The 17149-nt window shown below is 45.4% G+C and overlaps 4 protein-coding genes across 5 annotated transcripts; 3 read left to right on the plus strand and 1 right to left on the minus strand.

Annotated features, from left to right (window-relative positions):
* Positions 1 to 4912: 4912 nt before the first annotated feature.
* On the plus strand, positions 4913 to 6117 carry LOC110189571 (uncharacterized). Its single transcript, XM_020959702.2, has one exon. The coding sequence runs from the start codon at positions 5010 to 5012 to the stop codon at positions 6069 to 6071; it is 1062 nt and encodes a 353-aa protein (XP_020815361.2). The 5' UTR covers positions 4913 to 5009; the 3' UTR covers positions 6072 to 6117.
* Positions 6118 to 6286: 169 nt separating this feature from the next.
* On the plus strand, positions 6287 to 8442 carry LOC110189339 (membrane metallo-endopeptidase-like 1). Its single transcript, XM_086838506.1, has 2 exons — positions 6287 to 7851; positions 7927 to 8442. The coding sequence occupies exons 1-2, from the start codon at positions 6385 to 6387 to the stop codon at positions 8401 to 8403; spliced, it is 1944 nt and encodes a 647-aa protein (XP_086694632.1). The 5' UTR covers positions 6287 to 6384; the 3' UTR covers positions 8404 to 8442.
* A 3481-nt stretch (positions 8443 to 11923) lies between these two features.
* On the minus strand, positions 11924 to 13994 carry LOC110189486 (uncharacterized). Its single transcript, XM_020959572.2, has 4 exons — positions 13673 to 13994; positions 13405 to 13612; positions 13159 to 13345; positions 11924 to 13099 (listed from the first exon to the last, which is right to left on the minus strand). Exons 1-4 carry the CDS (start codon positions 13802 to 13804, stop codon positions 12022 to 12024), a joined length of 1605 nt encoding a protein of 534 aa, XP_020815231.2. The 5' UTR covers positions 13805 to 13994; the 3' UTR covers positions 11924 to 12021.
* A 355-nt stretch (positions 13995 to 14349) lies between these two features.
* On the plus strand, positions 14350 to 16518 carry LOC110189524 (uncharacterized). 2 transcript variants are annotated; one of them, XM_020959650.2, is made up of 4 exons: positions 14350 to 14503; positions 14556 to 14763; positions 14822 to 15008; positions 15068 to 16518. In XM_020959650.2, exons 1-4 carry the CDS (start codon positions 14363 to 14365, stop codon positions 16140 to 16142), a joined length of 1611 nt encoding a protein of 536 aa, XP_020815309.2. In that variant the 5' UTR covers positions 14350 to 14362; the 3' UTR covers positions 16143 to 16518. The 2 variants fall into 2 exon arrangements, with proteins under 2 accessions (XP_020815309.2, XP_020815310.2); XM_020959651.2 differs by having other exon boundaries at positions 14438 to 14503; positions 14567 to 14763.
* Positions 16519 to 17149: the final 631 nt, after the last annotated feature.

A 17149-nucleotide genomic window follows, 5' to 3' on the forward strand; every position in this document is an offset into this window, starting at 1 on the left:
GGGGTAACTACTGTAAGTACTCCTTACCTGCCGGCGACACTCACCCCGTTCCGGCGTCAGCTTAGGCACTCAAGTGCAACTTTAAAAGTTTCCAAAAAATAACACAAAGGAAATGTATCGCTTCTGAGTTTGGCATGCCATCAAGCCGGGCCAAGCCACCACCCATTCCACCTGGCAGGAGGCAGGGATTGCCTCCTTCTTTTCGGAGCACTTTTTCGGTGGAAGCTGAGTGGGCGGGGGGCGTGTTCAAGGCTGAGGCGTCACCGTCGTGCGTAGCACATTTTCCGCATCAATGCGCGTTTATTTTACTGCTAAAGCCTTTACGAATGAATGAATGAGTGCTTCGAAAAAAGGCAGCTCCTCGGTTCCTTGCTCTAAACTTTCAAGTAGCTTACGCCTCCGGCTGTCCTCCTCTTTTTTTTGTATTTTGTTATTTTCCGATGTTTTTGTTTTAGTGAAAAAAGAAACAGAAGCAGAAGGACAAGGACCAAGGACCAAGATGCACATTTCCTCTACAGGCGGAAAATCCCTTCCGAAAGAGAGAGAGAGAAGCCGATGATAATGTTATGAGGCAAATGTTTTATGCTGAGTCTGGCCGAACATATTTATTGATTTCCGGTCTCAATTCTCGGATATTTCTCCTTCAGTCCTGCAAAGTGAGAGTATAATTAAAAAATAAGCCTCAAGGCTGCTGCCTTTTACTCTGCATAGTTAATGTAGGAAACTGTCAGAGTCATCCGACACCATCTCTGCATTTCTATAATTAAATTATTTAGCCTTCACTCTGGCCAATGAATATAACTTTTATTCCGAGTAAAAGAAAAGTTTAACTAGAGACTGGTTAAGGTTTAAAATCTATTTATAATTACTTAAAGGAGGTCAAAGGAGTCTAGGATTCTCATTACATTATAGTAGGGAACAGTGTTATCATTTGCGTAACAAAGTTACCCAGGAAGTTTCCAGCCACTCATTTCCGGCAATGTATTAATTTCATTGCGATATCTTTGAATACATCTTGAACATTGCCAGATAATAATTCAGGAATTAGCTTACAAATCGAATTAAATAAGCGACTGAGCAGGACGAACAACAGCCAAACAATAGCAACAAACATCAACGAGCGACCTACTTGTGCGTTTTTCAACTTGACTGCACCGCACCAACAAGAACAATAAATTTATGGCTTTTAAAAATGTTTAACTCAAACTTCCCACACCGCACCAAAAAATGTTGGCCATGTTTGCGGTGGTTGCCTTTTGCCTTTTGTGTCGCAGATTTATGGCCGCTAAAAAATAGGCAGGGAGGGTAGGGAATATGGCAACTGGCTAAGGAAAACTTCACTGGCAGTAGTAGCAGGGAGCACATAAACTTTACGATCTCCTAGGTAGTCAAATTGAATAAATGTTAAGACAATTGCTGACTTCACCGGGGGCCCGGCAAGAGTTATCCCGCGATTGCGTATCCTTTTTGGCCACGACGCCTTCCATTTGCGGGGCCAACAATCAAACATGAGACCCAACTCCAAAAACTTCCGGCTGAAAACTCAAACCCCTGGCCCGGGACGGGACCACCGTCAAATGTCGGTGCGAATTTCATTAAAATAAACTTTTTCTACGAAACTCTCTGGCAGCGAGTACATTTCATTTTATTTGCCCGAGAGAAGGGAGAGGGAAAACGACACCGTGGAAAAAAAGCTCAAATCACGGCCAGGCACTTCCCTGGGAAGCCTCACCTAACCTCACCGCACCCCATCTCACCTGTAGCCTCACTCCCTCCCAATTGGCTGGCTTTTTATGGTCGTCCTTGTCGTCGTCGGCACTTTTTACGGCCAGCAGGGCCAACAGCGTTTGCCTCATTTCACTCCTGAGCGAGATCTCTCTAATTTGAATACCTGCGCCGAGGTAGCGGATGGGAATCTGTTCGCCATTCGCATTTGGTAATTTCTCCCTTCTACCGATAACATTTGCATCGCTCTTTATTGCTTTTAAATGTTTTGCGCGGCCTTTCGCCATAAAAACTAGACACGGGGTAAATTGGATTGATATACGAATTGTTTTTACTGCCGCAGGCAGCTCCAAACTTTTGCCCCAAATTCCGCCCCCTCAAAAAAGCGAAAGAGCGAAAAAAAAAAACAAGCGAAAAATGAAAGCCCCCTCAATTACTTATCAGTGAGTGTATTCCGCTGGAGCTGGAGTGGACTGGATGCAGTAGTGGTGCCCTACCGGCGGATGATGAACTGGAGGTGCACATAATGGCAGGGGGAAGCGGCACAGAGAGTGCCAAGAGCTAAGTGCCGCTTCCGGTGCCGGGATGGTCGCTGGTCTCCACACAAAAAGCTGCAGGTCCGAGCCATAAATTTGCTGGCAAAAAGCTGAAAGACGTACGGTGCTGGCCCCATTACCGAACCTGCTGGCCCAACCTGCTTCAAGTGCAGTGAGAGAAAAAGGAGACTTTATCCTTGAGCAAACTTCCTGTAAATATGTATTTCAATAACCTTTAATTATGTCTACATTTTTGTATACCTTAATTAATTATTTCCTTTCTGTTTAGGGGTCACCTGGTTATTCTAAATTTCTTCAGGTGTCGGGATAGCGTCGCCTCGGTTATTGTTGCAATTAATAAGGACGTCGCCAGCGGCGTCTGCCGTGCGTTGCCACTTGGTTGGGTGGCGTGGCCACTCGTCAGAGGCTGACCTCTCCTGACCAGGCCCCTAACACCATCACCCCTGAACCCGCTCGGGGCGAATATTTACTGCCTGAGGGAGGAGGAGGCAGGCGCGATGAGCAACTGCAGCAGCCGAGTAAAATGTCCTTTGCACATTACATTTGCATTGCAGTTACAAGCATTTCGCATTTATCGCAGTGGCAGAGGAGGAGCACTAGGAGATGGAGATGGAGATGGAAACGGAGACGGAGACGGAGGCGGGGTCTAACAATGGACGGGCAGAAATCTCGTCGCCAGCGTCGCTAACAACTCGTAGCATTGCAGCTGCCAGATGTGGTAAGAATAGAGATGTGCCACAGGAGCGGGCAGGAGGGGGCGAGTGGGTGCCACATTTATTGTTTGCAAAGCCTTGTTTATTATTTTACGTGCATTTCCCTTGCCAGCTTCAGCCTCGGCCTCGGTTTTGGGCTCCGGCTTCAGCTTCAGCTTCAGCTCCAGACTCAGCAGCAAGGACTCTTTATGATTCACTCGGTCGCTCCTCTTGGCCGCTTCGAGGACATTTTGTAAATAGCAATGCAGTGGCCCCGGCCCAGGCCTGACTTGGCCCGGGATTGCGCCATCTCCATCTCCATCTCGCCATCTCCAGCTCGCCATCTTGCAGGCGGTTGCGATTTTATTCACTTGCCGCTGTTTATGTGACCCGGATCATCCAGGGCCGAGTCCTGGTCTTGGTCCTCGATGCGGTTGCTTTATGTTTTTAATGCCGTGCGCCAAAAGTCCTTTTGTTTGTACACTTGTACTTTATGTACCGAGCGAAATTTATGCGCCGCTAAGTGGATTCGTGGATTCTGGGATTCGCGGATTCGCGGATCCACGGATCCGTGGAATTCACCCCGAGCCGGCATCTTGGCTCTCCCGCTTCCGGTTTCCTGCATTGTTGCCTGCCAAACAGGAAATGCAATCCTCGCCATCCATAAAACTTGTCCAAAATCTCTGGTTGCTCCTACCAAGCAAGCATCTCCTGCTCCCTCGTCCTTTCCCTCTCCTTCTGCTTTCAAGCTTGTAGATTTTCGCAGGACGAAGTGCGCAGGCATTACAATTATCCTGCGCGTGTCCGAGTCCTTGACTGGCTCCTTATCCGTCCATTTATTGCGCCATCGAAGAAGTTTGGCCGGGCGAAACGAATTTGCGTTTGCACGAAATTAAAGTTGGCCCATACAGCCCTTGGACCCAAAAAAAAAAACTCAATGAACATAAAATCGTGGCAAGTGCAAATCCTCAATTAACACGGCAAAGGAACACAGGAACGAAGGACGAAAGAAAAGGTGATTTCTGTTGCTAATTGGAAATCGAGGGTGAAATCGAGGGGAGAGTAGAAAAACACAACCGGATGAGATAGACACTGACCCGCTCCGAACAAAACGTCACAAATGTTTGTTCTTTTGCAGGAAATTAATGCGAAATGTAACAATCGAATTAGTCCCAAGTCTCTATCCGCTTATTTTGTGGGGGGATAAAAGGACCAAGGACCATCCTCTCCACGTTTCGTTTGCCCGTCGATTTAAGGGCCCGGAACACCATCGTTTGACCTTCGGTGTCGGTGGTGGGGACCGACAAAACTTCAAATTGATTTTTCATATTCATTGGCATACGGCGGCTCTGAGCGATTGCGATTACGATGCCGATGTCGATGCGGAGGCCATGCCATGTCCGATGCCGATTTTAGGGGGTTGAGATTGGGCCTGGGACCGGCAATTCTCATAAATTAAACATGCTCCACATAAACTAAAGTGAAAAATGCGAGGGCAGCGGCAAAAACCAAGGGGGAACTCGCCATTTAACTGTATATTTGAAATATTTTAAATATAAATTTCAATATTTAACTGCGTTCGCCGACAGGAAACGGCCACACAACTACGGATACGCCGGAATACGGAATACGGGCCTGCGGAAAAGGGACCCCTGAGCAGGGACACGAGCCAGGAGAGCGGAAATGATCCATCGACCCGCTGTCGGCTGTGTCCCAAAAAAAAAGGTTTCCTCCTCCTTCCCTCTGTGCGTAGTTGTTGTTACCACAAAAACGTTGAAAATATTTGTGTTTCCACTTATTTGCATTAATGCCACGAACCGATTTACTGTCTGTCCATCTGTGGAAGGGATGCGAATGAAAAACAAAACAGGGGTCAGGGGTCAGGCCGGGCTCAGGGCTCAGGGGTCAAAGTTCAGGGCAATAAATGTAGGTGTGACTTTCCTGGGGAACCCGATCACATCTCCTTTGCTTTATACTTTTCATTTCATACATTCTTACAGATCATTCTCCAAAATTCAGTGTTAATATAACCGCAATGACGGATTTGAGATCCGCCACGAATTGGTCTAGCATTCTGGACTCCAGGGAGGCTCTGCGGAAGTACCTTTACCCCAGGCAACCCGTCATGGCCCCCAGAGCTTCGGAGCATGAAGCATGGCCCCTGAACAGTGACTGGAAGTTGGCCAGAGATACCACACAACACACGGAGGCGACTGCGAAGAAGAGCACCATCTCTCTGCCGAAGAGAGTGGAGCGAATGATCTGGGCCAAGCCGTCCATGGTGGTTTTGACCAAGGCGGCTGTGCGCACGGAAAGGGCCAAGGCATCGGCCATCAAGTTTCATGAGAAGTTACAGGCGAAGAAGGCACAACCTGAGAAGTCTGAGCAGCCGGAGAAGTCCACGCTGCCGGAGAAGCCCCAGCGACCTCCTCTGTGGCAGCCCAAGAAAGTGCCACTGCAAGTCCGCAAGAAGCCCCAAGCTGAAGACCATCTAAGGCGTCGTAGAATCCAGAAGCCCACCAAGAAGGCAACCAAGGCTATGGAAATCAAGATGACAAAGCCATCAAAGTCCGAGGTGTCCGGGCAGAAGACCCCGTTTCCGGTCCACAGAAAGCGAAAACCAAATCCAGTACGTCGGTGGTACAACGGACAACCCAGCAGTATCCTTGTCGTGGATGCCAAGACCGATTCGGGGATCAGTCGGCCGAAATCAGGTGGTGCGGAGCACCCTATGAATACGAACGGTGGGCAGGCACCACGGCGGTCCAAGAAGTCGTACGGCGTGCCTTTGTGCAATCGACCCACCAAGATCCTGGGCATGGGATATCCCTACTCCCGGCACATGCAGCTGCGCCAGCAGCAGCTCTGTCAGCAGCCGGAGTACCGCGACCAGTACGTACGCATGCTCCACCATCAGCAGCGCCAGCTGGAGCGGTACTACGGCCAGCCCAGCGGCGTCCCGATGGTCCCGGACAGGATAAAGAAGCAGATCCAGCACAAGGGTCAGCATCAGAATAAATACGCGGTGCCAGCGAAGGCGTCTCTCAAGGGCCTAAAGAAGGGAAAGCGGTTGTGCGGAAATTTTTACTATGACTGATAGTAGGCGGCAGGATCAATAAAATGGTCACTTGATTTAGTAAAAACCTAGTATTTCAGTTCCTGGAATCTTTTGATAAGTTTATATTCAGTTATGGTACCTCGTGTTATGATTTTATGCTTTTGAAATTGCAAACGCTGATAAGGGTCGATTGAGACCAGAATGGCTAAACCATTCTCTCTCTCGGCTAGTCAAACTTGGAAACTGTTGCTTAACCCATGCTGACCCCTTCAATCTAATCAGGTCCCCAAGCCAAGGGACCGAGTTGATTTTGACAGTCAAACCGAGCTCCCTCGTCAGTTTTTCGACGGAGATGAATCGAAGAGGTGCGACAATTGGCTGGCTCGGCATCGTATGCCTGATGGCGCTGACCACCGAGGCCACTTGGACCGAGAGAAAGGGAACATTCTACAATATAAATGATCGGATTATGGATCGCATGTTGCGCACATTAGACGAGTCATGGAGTCCCTGCAAGCATTTCTACAGGTATTCCAATGGGCGACATACCGAGGGCTTTGACGTGAATCCCGGAATGCTGTTTGCTGACTCGTTAGAGGAGCAGATAAACGCCAAGTTACATGACGTCTTCGAGAAGTTCAAGAATCGATCCCACAAAGAAGGCAGCATGGAGGAAAAGGTCTTCAGGCTGTACAACTCCTGCGAAGCGGCGAGAAGAGAGAACCGGAGCTCAAATATTTTCCTAGACGTAATGAGGCCGGATGTTAATCTCTCCTGGCCTTTGTATATGCCAGAAGGCAGGGAATGGCCAAAAGACCAATTCCGGTGGCTGGACACCCTGGCCCGAATGAGTCGCTATGGGCTGCGGAACTTCCTGTTCCATGTGAGTCTCCGTGTGGATAGCGAGGATAATCGAAGCTACATGTATGCGATCGAAAAACCTAAAATTTTTATCCCATCACGATTCATAATTTACATGTTTGTCGATTTAAGAGAATGGGGAGTCCCATACAAGGCCGTAAATAAACTGGAATCGTCAATACATTCTCTAATACGATCAAATGGTGTAAAATACCCGAACAGTACACGTATGAGTCTGCAGAAGCTGGAAGCTGAGTACGGAATAAACCTTATGAAGTTTTTCAAGATTGCTCTTGACCGGAAGCTCGACCCGAATACCGAGATCCTAGTGGATGTGGGATACCTAACAGAGCTTAACCAAATGCTGAATTCCTACGACCAGGAGACTGTGGCCCACTACCTAATGGAGCGCTTTGGAACATTCATGACTTCCTATGAGAAGAAGGATAATTATCAGTGTATCTTCGCTGTCAGGACCTCCATGAAAGCCGCCTGTGAGAAGCTGTATAAGAAGCATATCCTGGGCGAAACCCAGGAGCTCGAGGCTCAGGTCCAAAGAGTGTTCGAGGCAATAAAGAAGCAGTTCAGCCAGAGGCTGGAGGCAAATCGCTTGAATCTATCGACCACTTATATATCTTACCTGCGGAAAAAACTAGAAACTACGACTGTAAATATTGGTGTCCTGCCCAAGAAGAAGGATCGCCAGAGGACGGACAACTATTTATATGACAAACTCAAGTTCAACTTCAATGAAGATTTCGCGACTATGCAGTTGAATGCCCTGGATGTGCTAGCGAAGTCCGAAGACCTTTTCCAAGATAAATTTGATACATTAATTGGTTCCATTATTATTTATCCGGGTTTCACAATTGAATTCGGAAGCAATCGCACAATCTTTATTCCCTATGACCTTCTGGAGGAGCCTATCTTTATGACTCAGAGTCACGATGTCTTCAAGGTGTGTGTTTCCATAAATCAGCTTTTCATTTTTAGGATATTATAACCCTGATTTGTTTCTTTCTCTCGCTTATAGGTGAGCCTGCTGGGCTACATTATTGCGGAGCAACTCCTGAAAGCCCTATATCCCATGTACATTGACTTCGACTGCAAGCATTACAAGGAATTTATTGATTTATTGGACAATAATCAGCTCTATTGGGACCGATCCGCCGCATGCTCCTCTCGACACCAAGTTGATGAACAGAACTGGTGGGGACTCCATCTGGTTGTGTTGAATATAGTTCACGATGCCTACTTTTCCCCGGACTCTGGATTCAGCCAAGAGCAGCCAGACTTCACCAGCAAGCCGCTGAAGCAACTCTTTTTCCTGAACGTCGCCCAGTACATCACCGCATATAACTTTTTTTGGACGGAGTCGACTTCAGCCCCGACAGTTCCGGATTCCCCATCTGAAAAGGATCTTTTCTACAACACGGTTTTTAGAATGCCTTCTTATGCTGAGGCCTTCAACTGCTCGACCAGTGATTATATTGTAGATGTAGAGTTATGATTGAGTTTAAAACTGTACTAATATATAAATTATTCATTATTTGCTTTAATTTTTGGGATACAACTGGAAACAAATGCATTTATTAAGCATATATAGTTTAATTATGAGACAGGCCAAACACTAGTCATAAATTATTCAGATAGTTTGAACCGTAAATCGATGACTGTTTCCGGTTTAATTAATCGTTGCAGGAAAGTCCAGATTAAAAGTGAGATTGCATAGATTTCGCTTTACTTTAAGAAGTTTTAATAAAGTTCAAGCTGCAGATTATAAGGCAACAATACTCGAGTTCTCCTTGCTCACGCACTTTCCGCGACCCAGCCTCAAGCTCCTGCCCCACCTGCCATTTTCCGCGACCGCTTGCCCTTCGGTGACCTGAGAACTTTCCGGTATTTAATATACTCGCAAGTACTCAAGGGGGTTGGGGGTTCGATGGAGATGGGAATGGGGATGGGGATGGGGATGGAGGCCACCCTGCACGCAGATACAATTAAAATCGAAACGAGCCAACAATGCAAACTGGCGAGCAAACAGGCGAAACAGCGAAACACAGCAATGGAAACGAGCAAATAATGAAGTGGATAAAGTTTGCTGAAACATTGAGTTTTCGAACCGAGCCCCAAATACGAAATTGAACCAAACCGAATGGAATCTAGAGGTGAAGGTGGGAAGCAGGAGCTGGTAGGAGGAGCTGAGAGCTGGGAGCTACGAGCTGGGGAAGCTGGTAGAGGAATAGGAATAGGAATAGGAATAGGAATAGGAATAGGAATACCGATGCTATGGAGGGAAACCTATTTTGTGTATAATTCAAGGTATCACGAAAGGGGGGCAAAGCGTGGAGAAATAACATGGGAAAACTTTTGTAATTACAATAAAATTTTCACAAATAACTTGCAATTGTTTGTGTTGGGCAAAGTTGGGCAAAGTAGCGTTGCGGAGGCGGGTTAAGAAGTGACTCCCAACGAATGTGTTAATTCTGTTGTGTATACACCAGTTAGATGCCCTGCCAGCACTTTCCCCAAGATGCAAAAGTGCCCAAGTGATGGGAAAATGAAAAGAAAACACTGCAAAAAGTGTGTGTGTGTGTGTCTCCTTGAAATAAATTAAAATATAATTAAAAATAAAAGAACACAAAATAAAAATGGAACTGAGCGAAACGTGGACCGGAATCGCCCCGAAGATTCGGTCAGAGATCCTCAAAAAACCGGAGATTGCGTGCCCGGCCAATCCGGAATTGTATGTGGAACATTGTTTGCAAATTAATCTTTGAAAATGTCTGAGGAGGAGCTGCTATCCGACCTAGCATGGAGTGGAGTGAAGGAAACAAAGACTCCCCCAAGAGTTGCCCAAGTATTTCTCGCTTTTCCGTCTTATTTATGAACAGAAATTGGATGGCTCATTTTTCAGACAAATATTTATGCTCCACTTGTTCGGTATGCGTGCGGAAATATTTGCTTTTAATTTTTATAAAAGTGCCAGGTTCGAGGCGTATTAGAAACGTGTTTTCGGATACGTGTGTTTCCCCAGGAATTAAAGAATAAATACGGAATGCATTCTGCAGTTAATCCACCTGCCGACAGGCAAATTGAGGTGTGGAAATGCAAAGCTTACCAGCAAACACTCGCACACACACGGGTACGAACAGGTGTACTGCCACTACGGCAAAGAGAATCAACAGCAATGGGCAAATATTGGCAGCAACAATGAGGAAAATCTAGTTAAACCAACCGACCGTCCGGCCTCCCCAGGAAAAGCCCTCCCCCCGCAATCCCGATGGCAAACAACGTAGGTTGGATGCCGGGTACTCAAAGAAAATCGAGGGGACCGCCGTCGGGGAAGGGAATCCAAATGAAACTGAAGATTACGAATGTCTGCCTGTTGGGGAAAGGGGAAGGAAAATGGGATGGGCCAGGGACTCCATCTCCAAAAATAAGAATAACGCAGTACACAAAAGCAGGAAAAACAAGTGAAGCATCAAGGAGGAGGGGCATACACACAGAGAGAAAATCAAATATTCTTTGCTTAATATTATTTACTGTGAAAAGGTTTGCAAAGTTGTAACCAAAAAGAAGCTCTATTTTAATGAATGTTAAGAATGAATGAATGTTTTAATGAACTGTTAAGAACTAAGTTTACTTACCTTAGCTCTTCCTTATTGTCGATATTAAAAATCATTGCCAAATAAGTTGTTTTAAGTTCTTAACAAATTGTTTATCCATATTCAAGGATACCGTTTTTGCTATGTACAAATAAGAACATCGAAGAGTAGGTTCTGGGGAAGGTGAGGTGTATATGCAGACCTCGATTCACGATTGATGTGGCGGATCCGGTCGGCAAAAGGGAAAACGAGGGGCCGAGAGGACTCGAGCCTTGATGGATGGATGGAGGCTTAGCTTAGGAGCGATGTAGCTTAAGCCCGATGCTCCCAATTGGAGCTTTAAGGGAACTGGGAGCTGGGAAATCGGGCAGGAGGGATGCCGAGGCCTTGGGTACATAACTCTCGTTGTCGTTTATTGATTTGTTTTGCTCCAAGGCAGGACCAGGAGCAGCCCAAAGAGTGTGATACATTGCCGGAAAAGAGAGTCGCCGAAGGTGGCGACTGGCGAGGATTCCCCTTTCCCGCTGCACCCGTATGCGGAAGAAGGAATGGAAAGATCCGATGACATTGAATGAAGTATAGAAAGTTGAGGAGAGTGAATTCATCATTGCCTTGCTAGGGTTACTCCCAGGTCCTCGTATTTGTGCCTGCGGTGCTTCTGTTTTAGATATTTTCGTTAGGTGTATAACTATAGCTGGATAATACCTTAAAATGTTCGATTCCAATAGTAGGCAACATAAATTTCAATGCCAAACTGTAAAGATAACAGACATGTTGACTTGATTTGATTTTATCTCGAAATTCTAACCAATTTAAAGAGTAATTCAGATTTTATTTCGGTCAGAACAGCCTTCTGATAAACCAATCAAGTCTAGATTTTCTGTTCTGCTTATCTCTTGACAAAACAAAAACATTGTATAACTTTAAAGCCTTTGCCTCTAATAGTAATTATGTTGAACAATGGAAAAAAGTTCACTGTGGACAGGATATCACAGGTGGCCAGATGGCAGAAAAGTGCCAAAGTCGCCTTGTGGGCAACAATGGAGAGAACATGGGACACATTCGCCCACGGGTCAAGTGTGGAATGGATACACGGGAATCCCAAGGCGATTGAGGATGCAGAGGCCTGTTTCCACACCGGTGACCTGTGATACCTACTCTATATAAGAGACCTCCGCAAGGATATCCTCGAGACTGTGATTTCGACCATTTTCAGGAGGTGTGTGTGATTGACATTTCTAACGAGGTCAGACAATGCTGGTGCCTTGATGGTCAGGTCCAACGAATCGAGCATAAGTGCCCAGGAGATTGTGGATCCGATAGCTATACAGCTAACTATAGTGCAAGCTCCAAGTTCACGGAGTTAATTACAGTCAACGCCAATGGAAAAATGCTCAGCTCCAAAGTATCTAATTCTACGTGTTTGTTTTTGATTGAATTTGTTTATTCTTAGCGCTAAAAGTATGTCACATAGTCATGTATGGTTCTGGTAATCTACTGAAATTCTTAACATGTTCTTATCAAACTAAAGTCTTTTTCGAGTATTTTATGGCAGAAAACAACTCTCGCGACGCTCTGCGCACAGTCTTTCCATTCAGATTCGATGGCAGTTCGTTGGTGAACTGGACTCCAGCATGGAGCTGCTTGTGGACTCCGGGCAACCGCTTGGCCACATGCTCCACGATCTCCTGGGCATCTATGGCTGCACCCTTCTTTCGAACAACCAGAGCACCAGCATCGTAGTCCGTTAGCTCATTAGGAATGCCAACCACACAAACCTCCTGCACCTTGTTCAGCTCCAGGATTACGCTCTCGATCTCACCGGGCCAGAAGTGGACGGCTTGGTGCTTGAGGATCTCTTTGCAGCGATCCACCACATAGAGCTGGTTCTGCTCGTCAAAGTATCCCAGGTCGCCGGTGTGGAACCAGCCTTTCGAATCCTGCATGCTCTCTGTCGCCTCGGGATTCCCGAAGTACCCTCTCCACACTCGTCCTGTTTGCACCTGGATCTCACCCACTTGGTTGTGTTGAAGGCTCCTACCCTGTTCGTCCACGATGCGCGCTGTTACTGCCGGTAAAAGTTTGCCCACGGAACTACCTGGTGCCAGGCCCACGGAACACGTCAAGGTCCCCGTCTCAGTCATTCCGTACATGGAGAGAAGAATCGCATTACGGCACAGATCTTGACACCGTTGCACTGTGCTCTTGGAGAGTTTGCCACCGCCATAGGTGACCGTTCGCAGGGAGGCAAAGGCTTCTGGGGTGACATCCGGGGAATTGAACATCGCGGACATGTGACGAGGCGCTAGGTAGATAAAGTTCACCCCGTGTTTCGCCACAAGATGCGCCACGTACTCCGGGGTGAATGGTTTGTTGGTAATGATGCGGGTGCCACCCACCAAAGTACTCAAGATGAAAGCCACCAGTCCGGAATACCAGTCCAGAGCGGTCAGAGTGAACATGATCGTGTCGCTGGTAAACAAGGACATCGGGAGAAGGCTCTTGTTCGAAATACAGACCGCCTTGGGTAGGCCAGTGGTTCCCGAGGAGCACAGAACGGCCACCGTCTGATCTCCACCCTCCCTCAGCGGTTCCGGGCTGGAAATATTATTTTGTTAAATACCAATTATAAAAAATAACTCATTTTTCCTATTCACTGGTAAGAATCCTCAGTGGAAGTGGGTTCCAAAAGCGTCTCGATGCTCGGCACTCCTTCGGGGTGATCGGTCAAGGTGAAGAACTCTGGCTGCCATCCAGAGGTTGCAGAATGTACCTTGTGGTATATATTTCCATCGCAAAATATGAGACCAGGCTTGGTTATGGATAGCACATGCCTAAGGGTATCTGCAGGGAAACAAAGTGCATTAAAATATGTAACTAAATAATTGTTTTGGTATATAAACCTTCATCTAGCATGGGATGCGGAGTATGAAAAGGTGTTCCATTCATAAGACAGGCCACAGCAAGAGGCATCAAGTAGGTGGTGTTCTCGCCAACAATGCCAATAACATCCTTATGAGTTAGACCCCGTTTCCTGAGGAACTGTGCCAACCGGATTGCCCACGTAAGAGCTTGGTCAGCAGTGACTCTGACGCCGTCGCTATCGGATATCTGTAATTGGAAAACTTATCAAATCCAAAAAGATCTTATAGTTTATGGAATAACACTTACTTGGCAGACTTTCTTGGGCCAATTCCGCATGTTGTTGAATATGATTTCCCCCAATGATGTGTCGTCCTTGTAAGCGGACACATGACTGGGCGGCGGACCGTACCAGATCCTCCCCTGCTCGTTATAGCTCATTTTTGTGTGGTTTCAGATCCGATGGGATAATGCGACTGAGCAAAAAGTCGAGCAGAGGTTATTTATATGGAAGCTAGCCATAAACCATACCAAACGACTTTCTGATTGCAAAAAGTCAAATGGCATTACTGAAAGCTTGACGCACTTAAAACCCCAATTTTGTGTGTTACCTGCTAACACTTCACCCTAATTGAAGTCTTATTTTAAATTGAATTGTAAACTTTTGACGTATTTGCTCAACATGAACATAAACAATTAATTTGTTGCTACTCCGAATCATTATTGAGAACTAGAACAATGCGGAAATATTTTACGATCAGCAATTGCGCAGCTTAAAATAATATTCTACCTGAAGCGGCAGCTAAAACGCCTTTACGTGACTTTTCCAGTCAAGCTTCTTCTACATTTTTATTAATAATTATTGATCCATTGTGACGTATTTTACTGCATTTTATGAGCCCTATTAACAATGGCCCCAATTAAATATGTGTACGAGAATTGCTATTTTCGGCAAATATTTTGGCAGTTAGCTTTGGACTTCGTTGGCAAGCAGACACAATGCCGCAAATACCTGTTACCTTTTGCGAGAAGGAAAGGATCTGGAGTGGACCTCCGGAGAGCTCCATATTCCATGAAGATGCTTCGTTAGGCAGAATCATATTCAACAATATGAAAAACTGGCCCAATAATGTCTGCCAAGTGAGTTCGAGTCCTTAAAGAGTTATTCTTCGAATTATTATCATGTATTAAGATATGGGATAGCAACGGAGAGGAAGTTACCTTTGGCCAAGTGCTCACCTGGGCCATTCGGATAGCTCAGTTCTTCAAGAAGCGAGGTCTTACCCAAAAGGATGTTATTGGAATCGCCGCTGAGAACTCCAAGTACTTAATGTCCTTGGGAGTGGCCTGCATGATGAACGGAACCCCCTTCCATTCACCCCATCAAATGCTGGGCGAGGGTTTGTTCTCTAAAGAAGGGATCAATGCATTAGTTTGCATTAATGAACTGAATTTCAGAGACCGTAAGACATGAGTTGTCAATTACCAAACCAGGCCTGATTTTCTGTGATGGAAATGTCTATGGGAAAGTACATTCAGCAACCTCTGAATGGCAGCCAGAGTTCTTCACCCTGACCGATCACCTCGAAGGAGTGCCGAGCATCGAGACGCTTTTGGAACCAACTTCCACCGAGGATTCTTACCAGTGAGTAAACCAAATCACCTTTTTTGTAGAATTTGGTATACAAAATAGAACATTTTCAGGCCGGAACCGCTGAGGGAAGGCGGTGGTCAGACGGTGGCCATCCTGTGCTCCTCGGGAACCACTGGCTTACCGAAGGCAGTCTGTATATCTAACTGCAGGCTGATTCCAACGCCATCTAATATTATAAACAGCGAAACCATCTATTTTGCGTTTACCGCCCTGCACTGGATTTCAGGACTGTTATCCTTCGCCCACAACGCTGTACTGGGGCTAACCCGCATTATGAGCACAGATCCTTTTAATCCCGAAAACCTTGTGCGGCTTCTAAAGAAATATAAAATCGAGGTGCTTTCCTTAATGCCTCGTCACATCAATGTGCTGATCACTTGTCCAGAGGCCACCCCAGAAGCCTTCTCTTCGCTACGTGCTGTGATTTTCGGAGGCGGATTCACTGCCTCGTCCACTTTGGAGCGATTCCAGAGGCTGTGTCCGAATGCCGAGCTAGTGCACTCCTTCGCCATGACAGAGGCGGGACAGTTAGCGTTAGGATACGGAATTGAGAATGGCAACAGTGTGGGCAGACCTTATCCGGGTGTGAAAATTCGGATCGTGGGCGACAATGGAGAGAACCGGGGACACAATCAGATGGGAGAGATCTATGCGCTCACGGGTCGAGTGTGGAATGGATACTACGGGAATCCCAAGGCGACTGAGAGTCTGCAGGATGCAGAGGGCTGGTTCCACACCGGGGACTTGGGCTACTTCGACGAGCAGAATCTGCTCTATTTAGTGGATCGCTGCAAGGATAATCTCAAGTACCAGAGCATCCATTACTGGCCAAGCGAAATCGAGAGCGTCATATCGGAGCTCACCGAGGTGCAGGAGGTGTGTGTGGTGGGCATTCCCAATGAGGTCACGGATGACGATGCTGGTGCACTGGTTGTGAGATCTAAGGGATCGACCATTAGTGCCCAGGAGATCGTGGATCATGTGGCCAGTCGATTGACTACGGTGCACCAACAGCTCCACGCTGGTGTTCAGTTCACGGACTCAATTCCAGTCAATGCCAATGGGAAAATGCTGCGCAGAGCGGCACGCGACCTGTTTATGGCCAATAAAGCTAATACCGAATAACAATAGTTAATGTAAAGCATACCCTTCCGAAATTTTCCAATCAGCACTCGATTCTGCTAACATTTATTACGTATTATATACTATTCGTACTTTATTTTTGGCCATAGTCATAAATGGTTTCGCTTATCATGAAATACCAAAAAAAAAAAACATTTTTGAAGCCATCAAATTTGTTATTTTTGGAGGTAAGACTACGTCACATATATGGATATGGATATGGCGAAATAACTGACAACATTGAACCTTATCAATTAATCGACTAATTGCATTTTTGGAAATAAAAAAGTGGTGTGACTGACTGAACTTCAGGATAGTGCCAATGGACTCTGAGCAATCGCCAAATTTATGACCCACAATCTCTTATCAAATTCACACTGACTATGATAAAAACAATATATTGAGTTTGACCAAAATTACTTATTGTAAAAATAATAACTCTAGAATTATTTATGCACCTTATAATTATATTATAATTATAATTATACCTTTTAATTTTAGTAAGAGGTTTTGGAAAACATTTACATATAAATCATATATAAATATATCCAGAGGCTATCTTAGTTTGTATCAGTTTTCATTTTATATTTTATAACTGGTTTTAATTTAATGCTGATTTATTTACCTTATAAATACCCAACACCGAAACGCTTTCCGAATTAAATTAGTATTATTTTTTTTTTTGTTCAATTTCCAATCTGATTAGTTTTAGTTTTATAATAATCAGAATATCTGCAACAAAATATATGTAGTTGTGTTTCATTCTGTAAGTCATACCTACCAAAAAAGGAGTAATTAATAAGCCAAATTTAGACTTACATTTATTTTAAGCATATATGAATAATTTTAATAAAAGCCCCTGATTAATTAATTAATTATATTTTCAAAAATTATAGAGATGAAATGATTACAATAAAAACAAACAATTGGCAAATATTTGTTTACCTTGGAAGTGTTTGGAAAAAGAATATGAAAAAAAAACATACATAAAAGAAATCCTTTTTGAAAAG

Source organism: Drosophila serrata, unplaced genomic scaffold, assembly GCF_035046125.1.
Source record: "Drosophila serrata isolate PLE 108 unplaced genomic scaffold, ASM3504612v1 contig_347, whole genome shotgun sequence".
Classification (NCBI taxonomy): Eukaryota; Metazoa; Arthropoda; class Insecta; order Diptera; family Drosophilidae; genus Drosophila; species Drosophila serrata.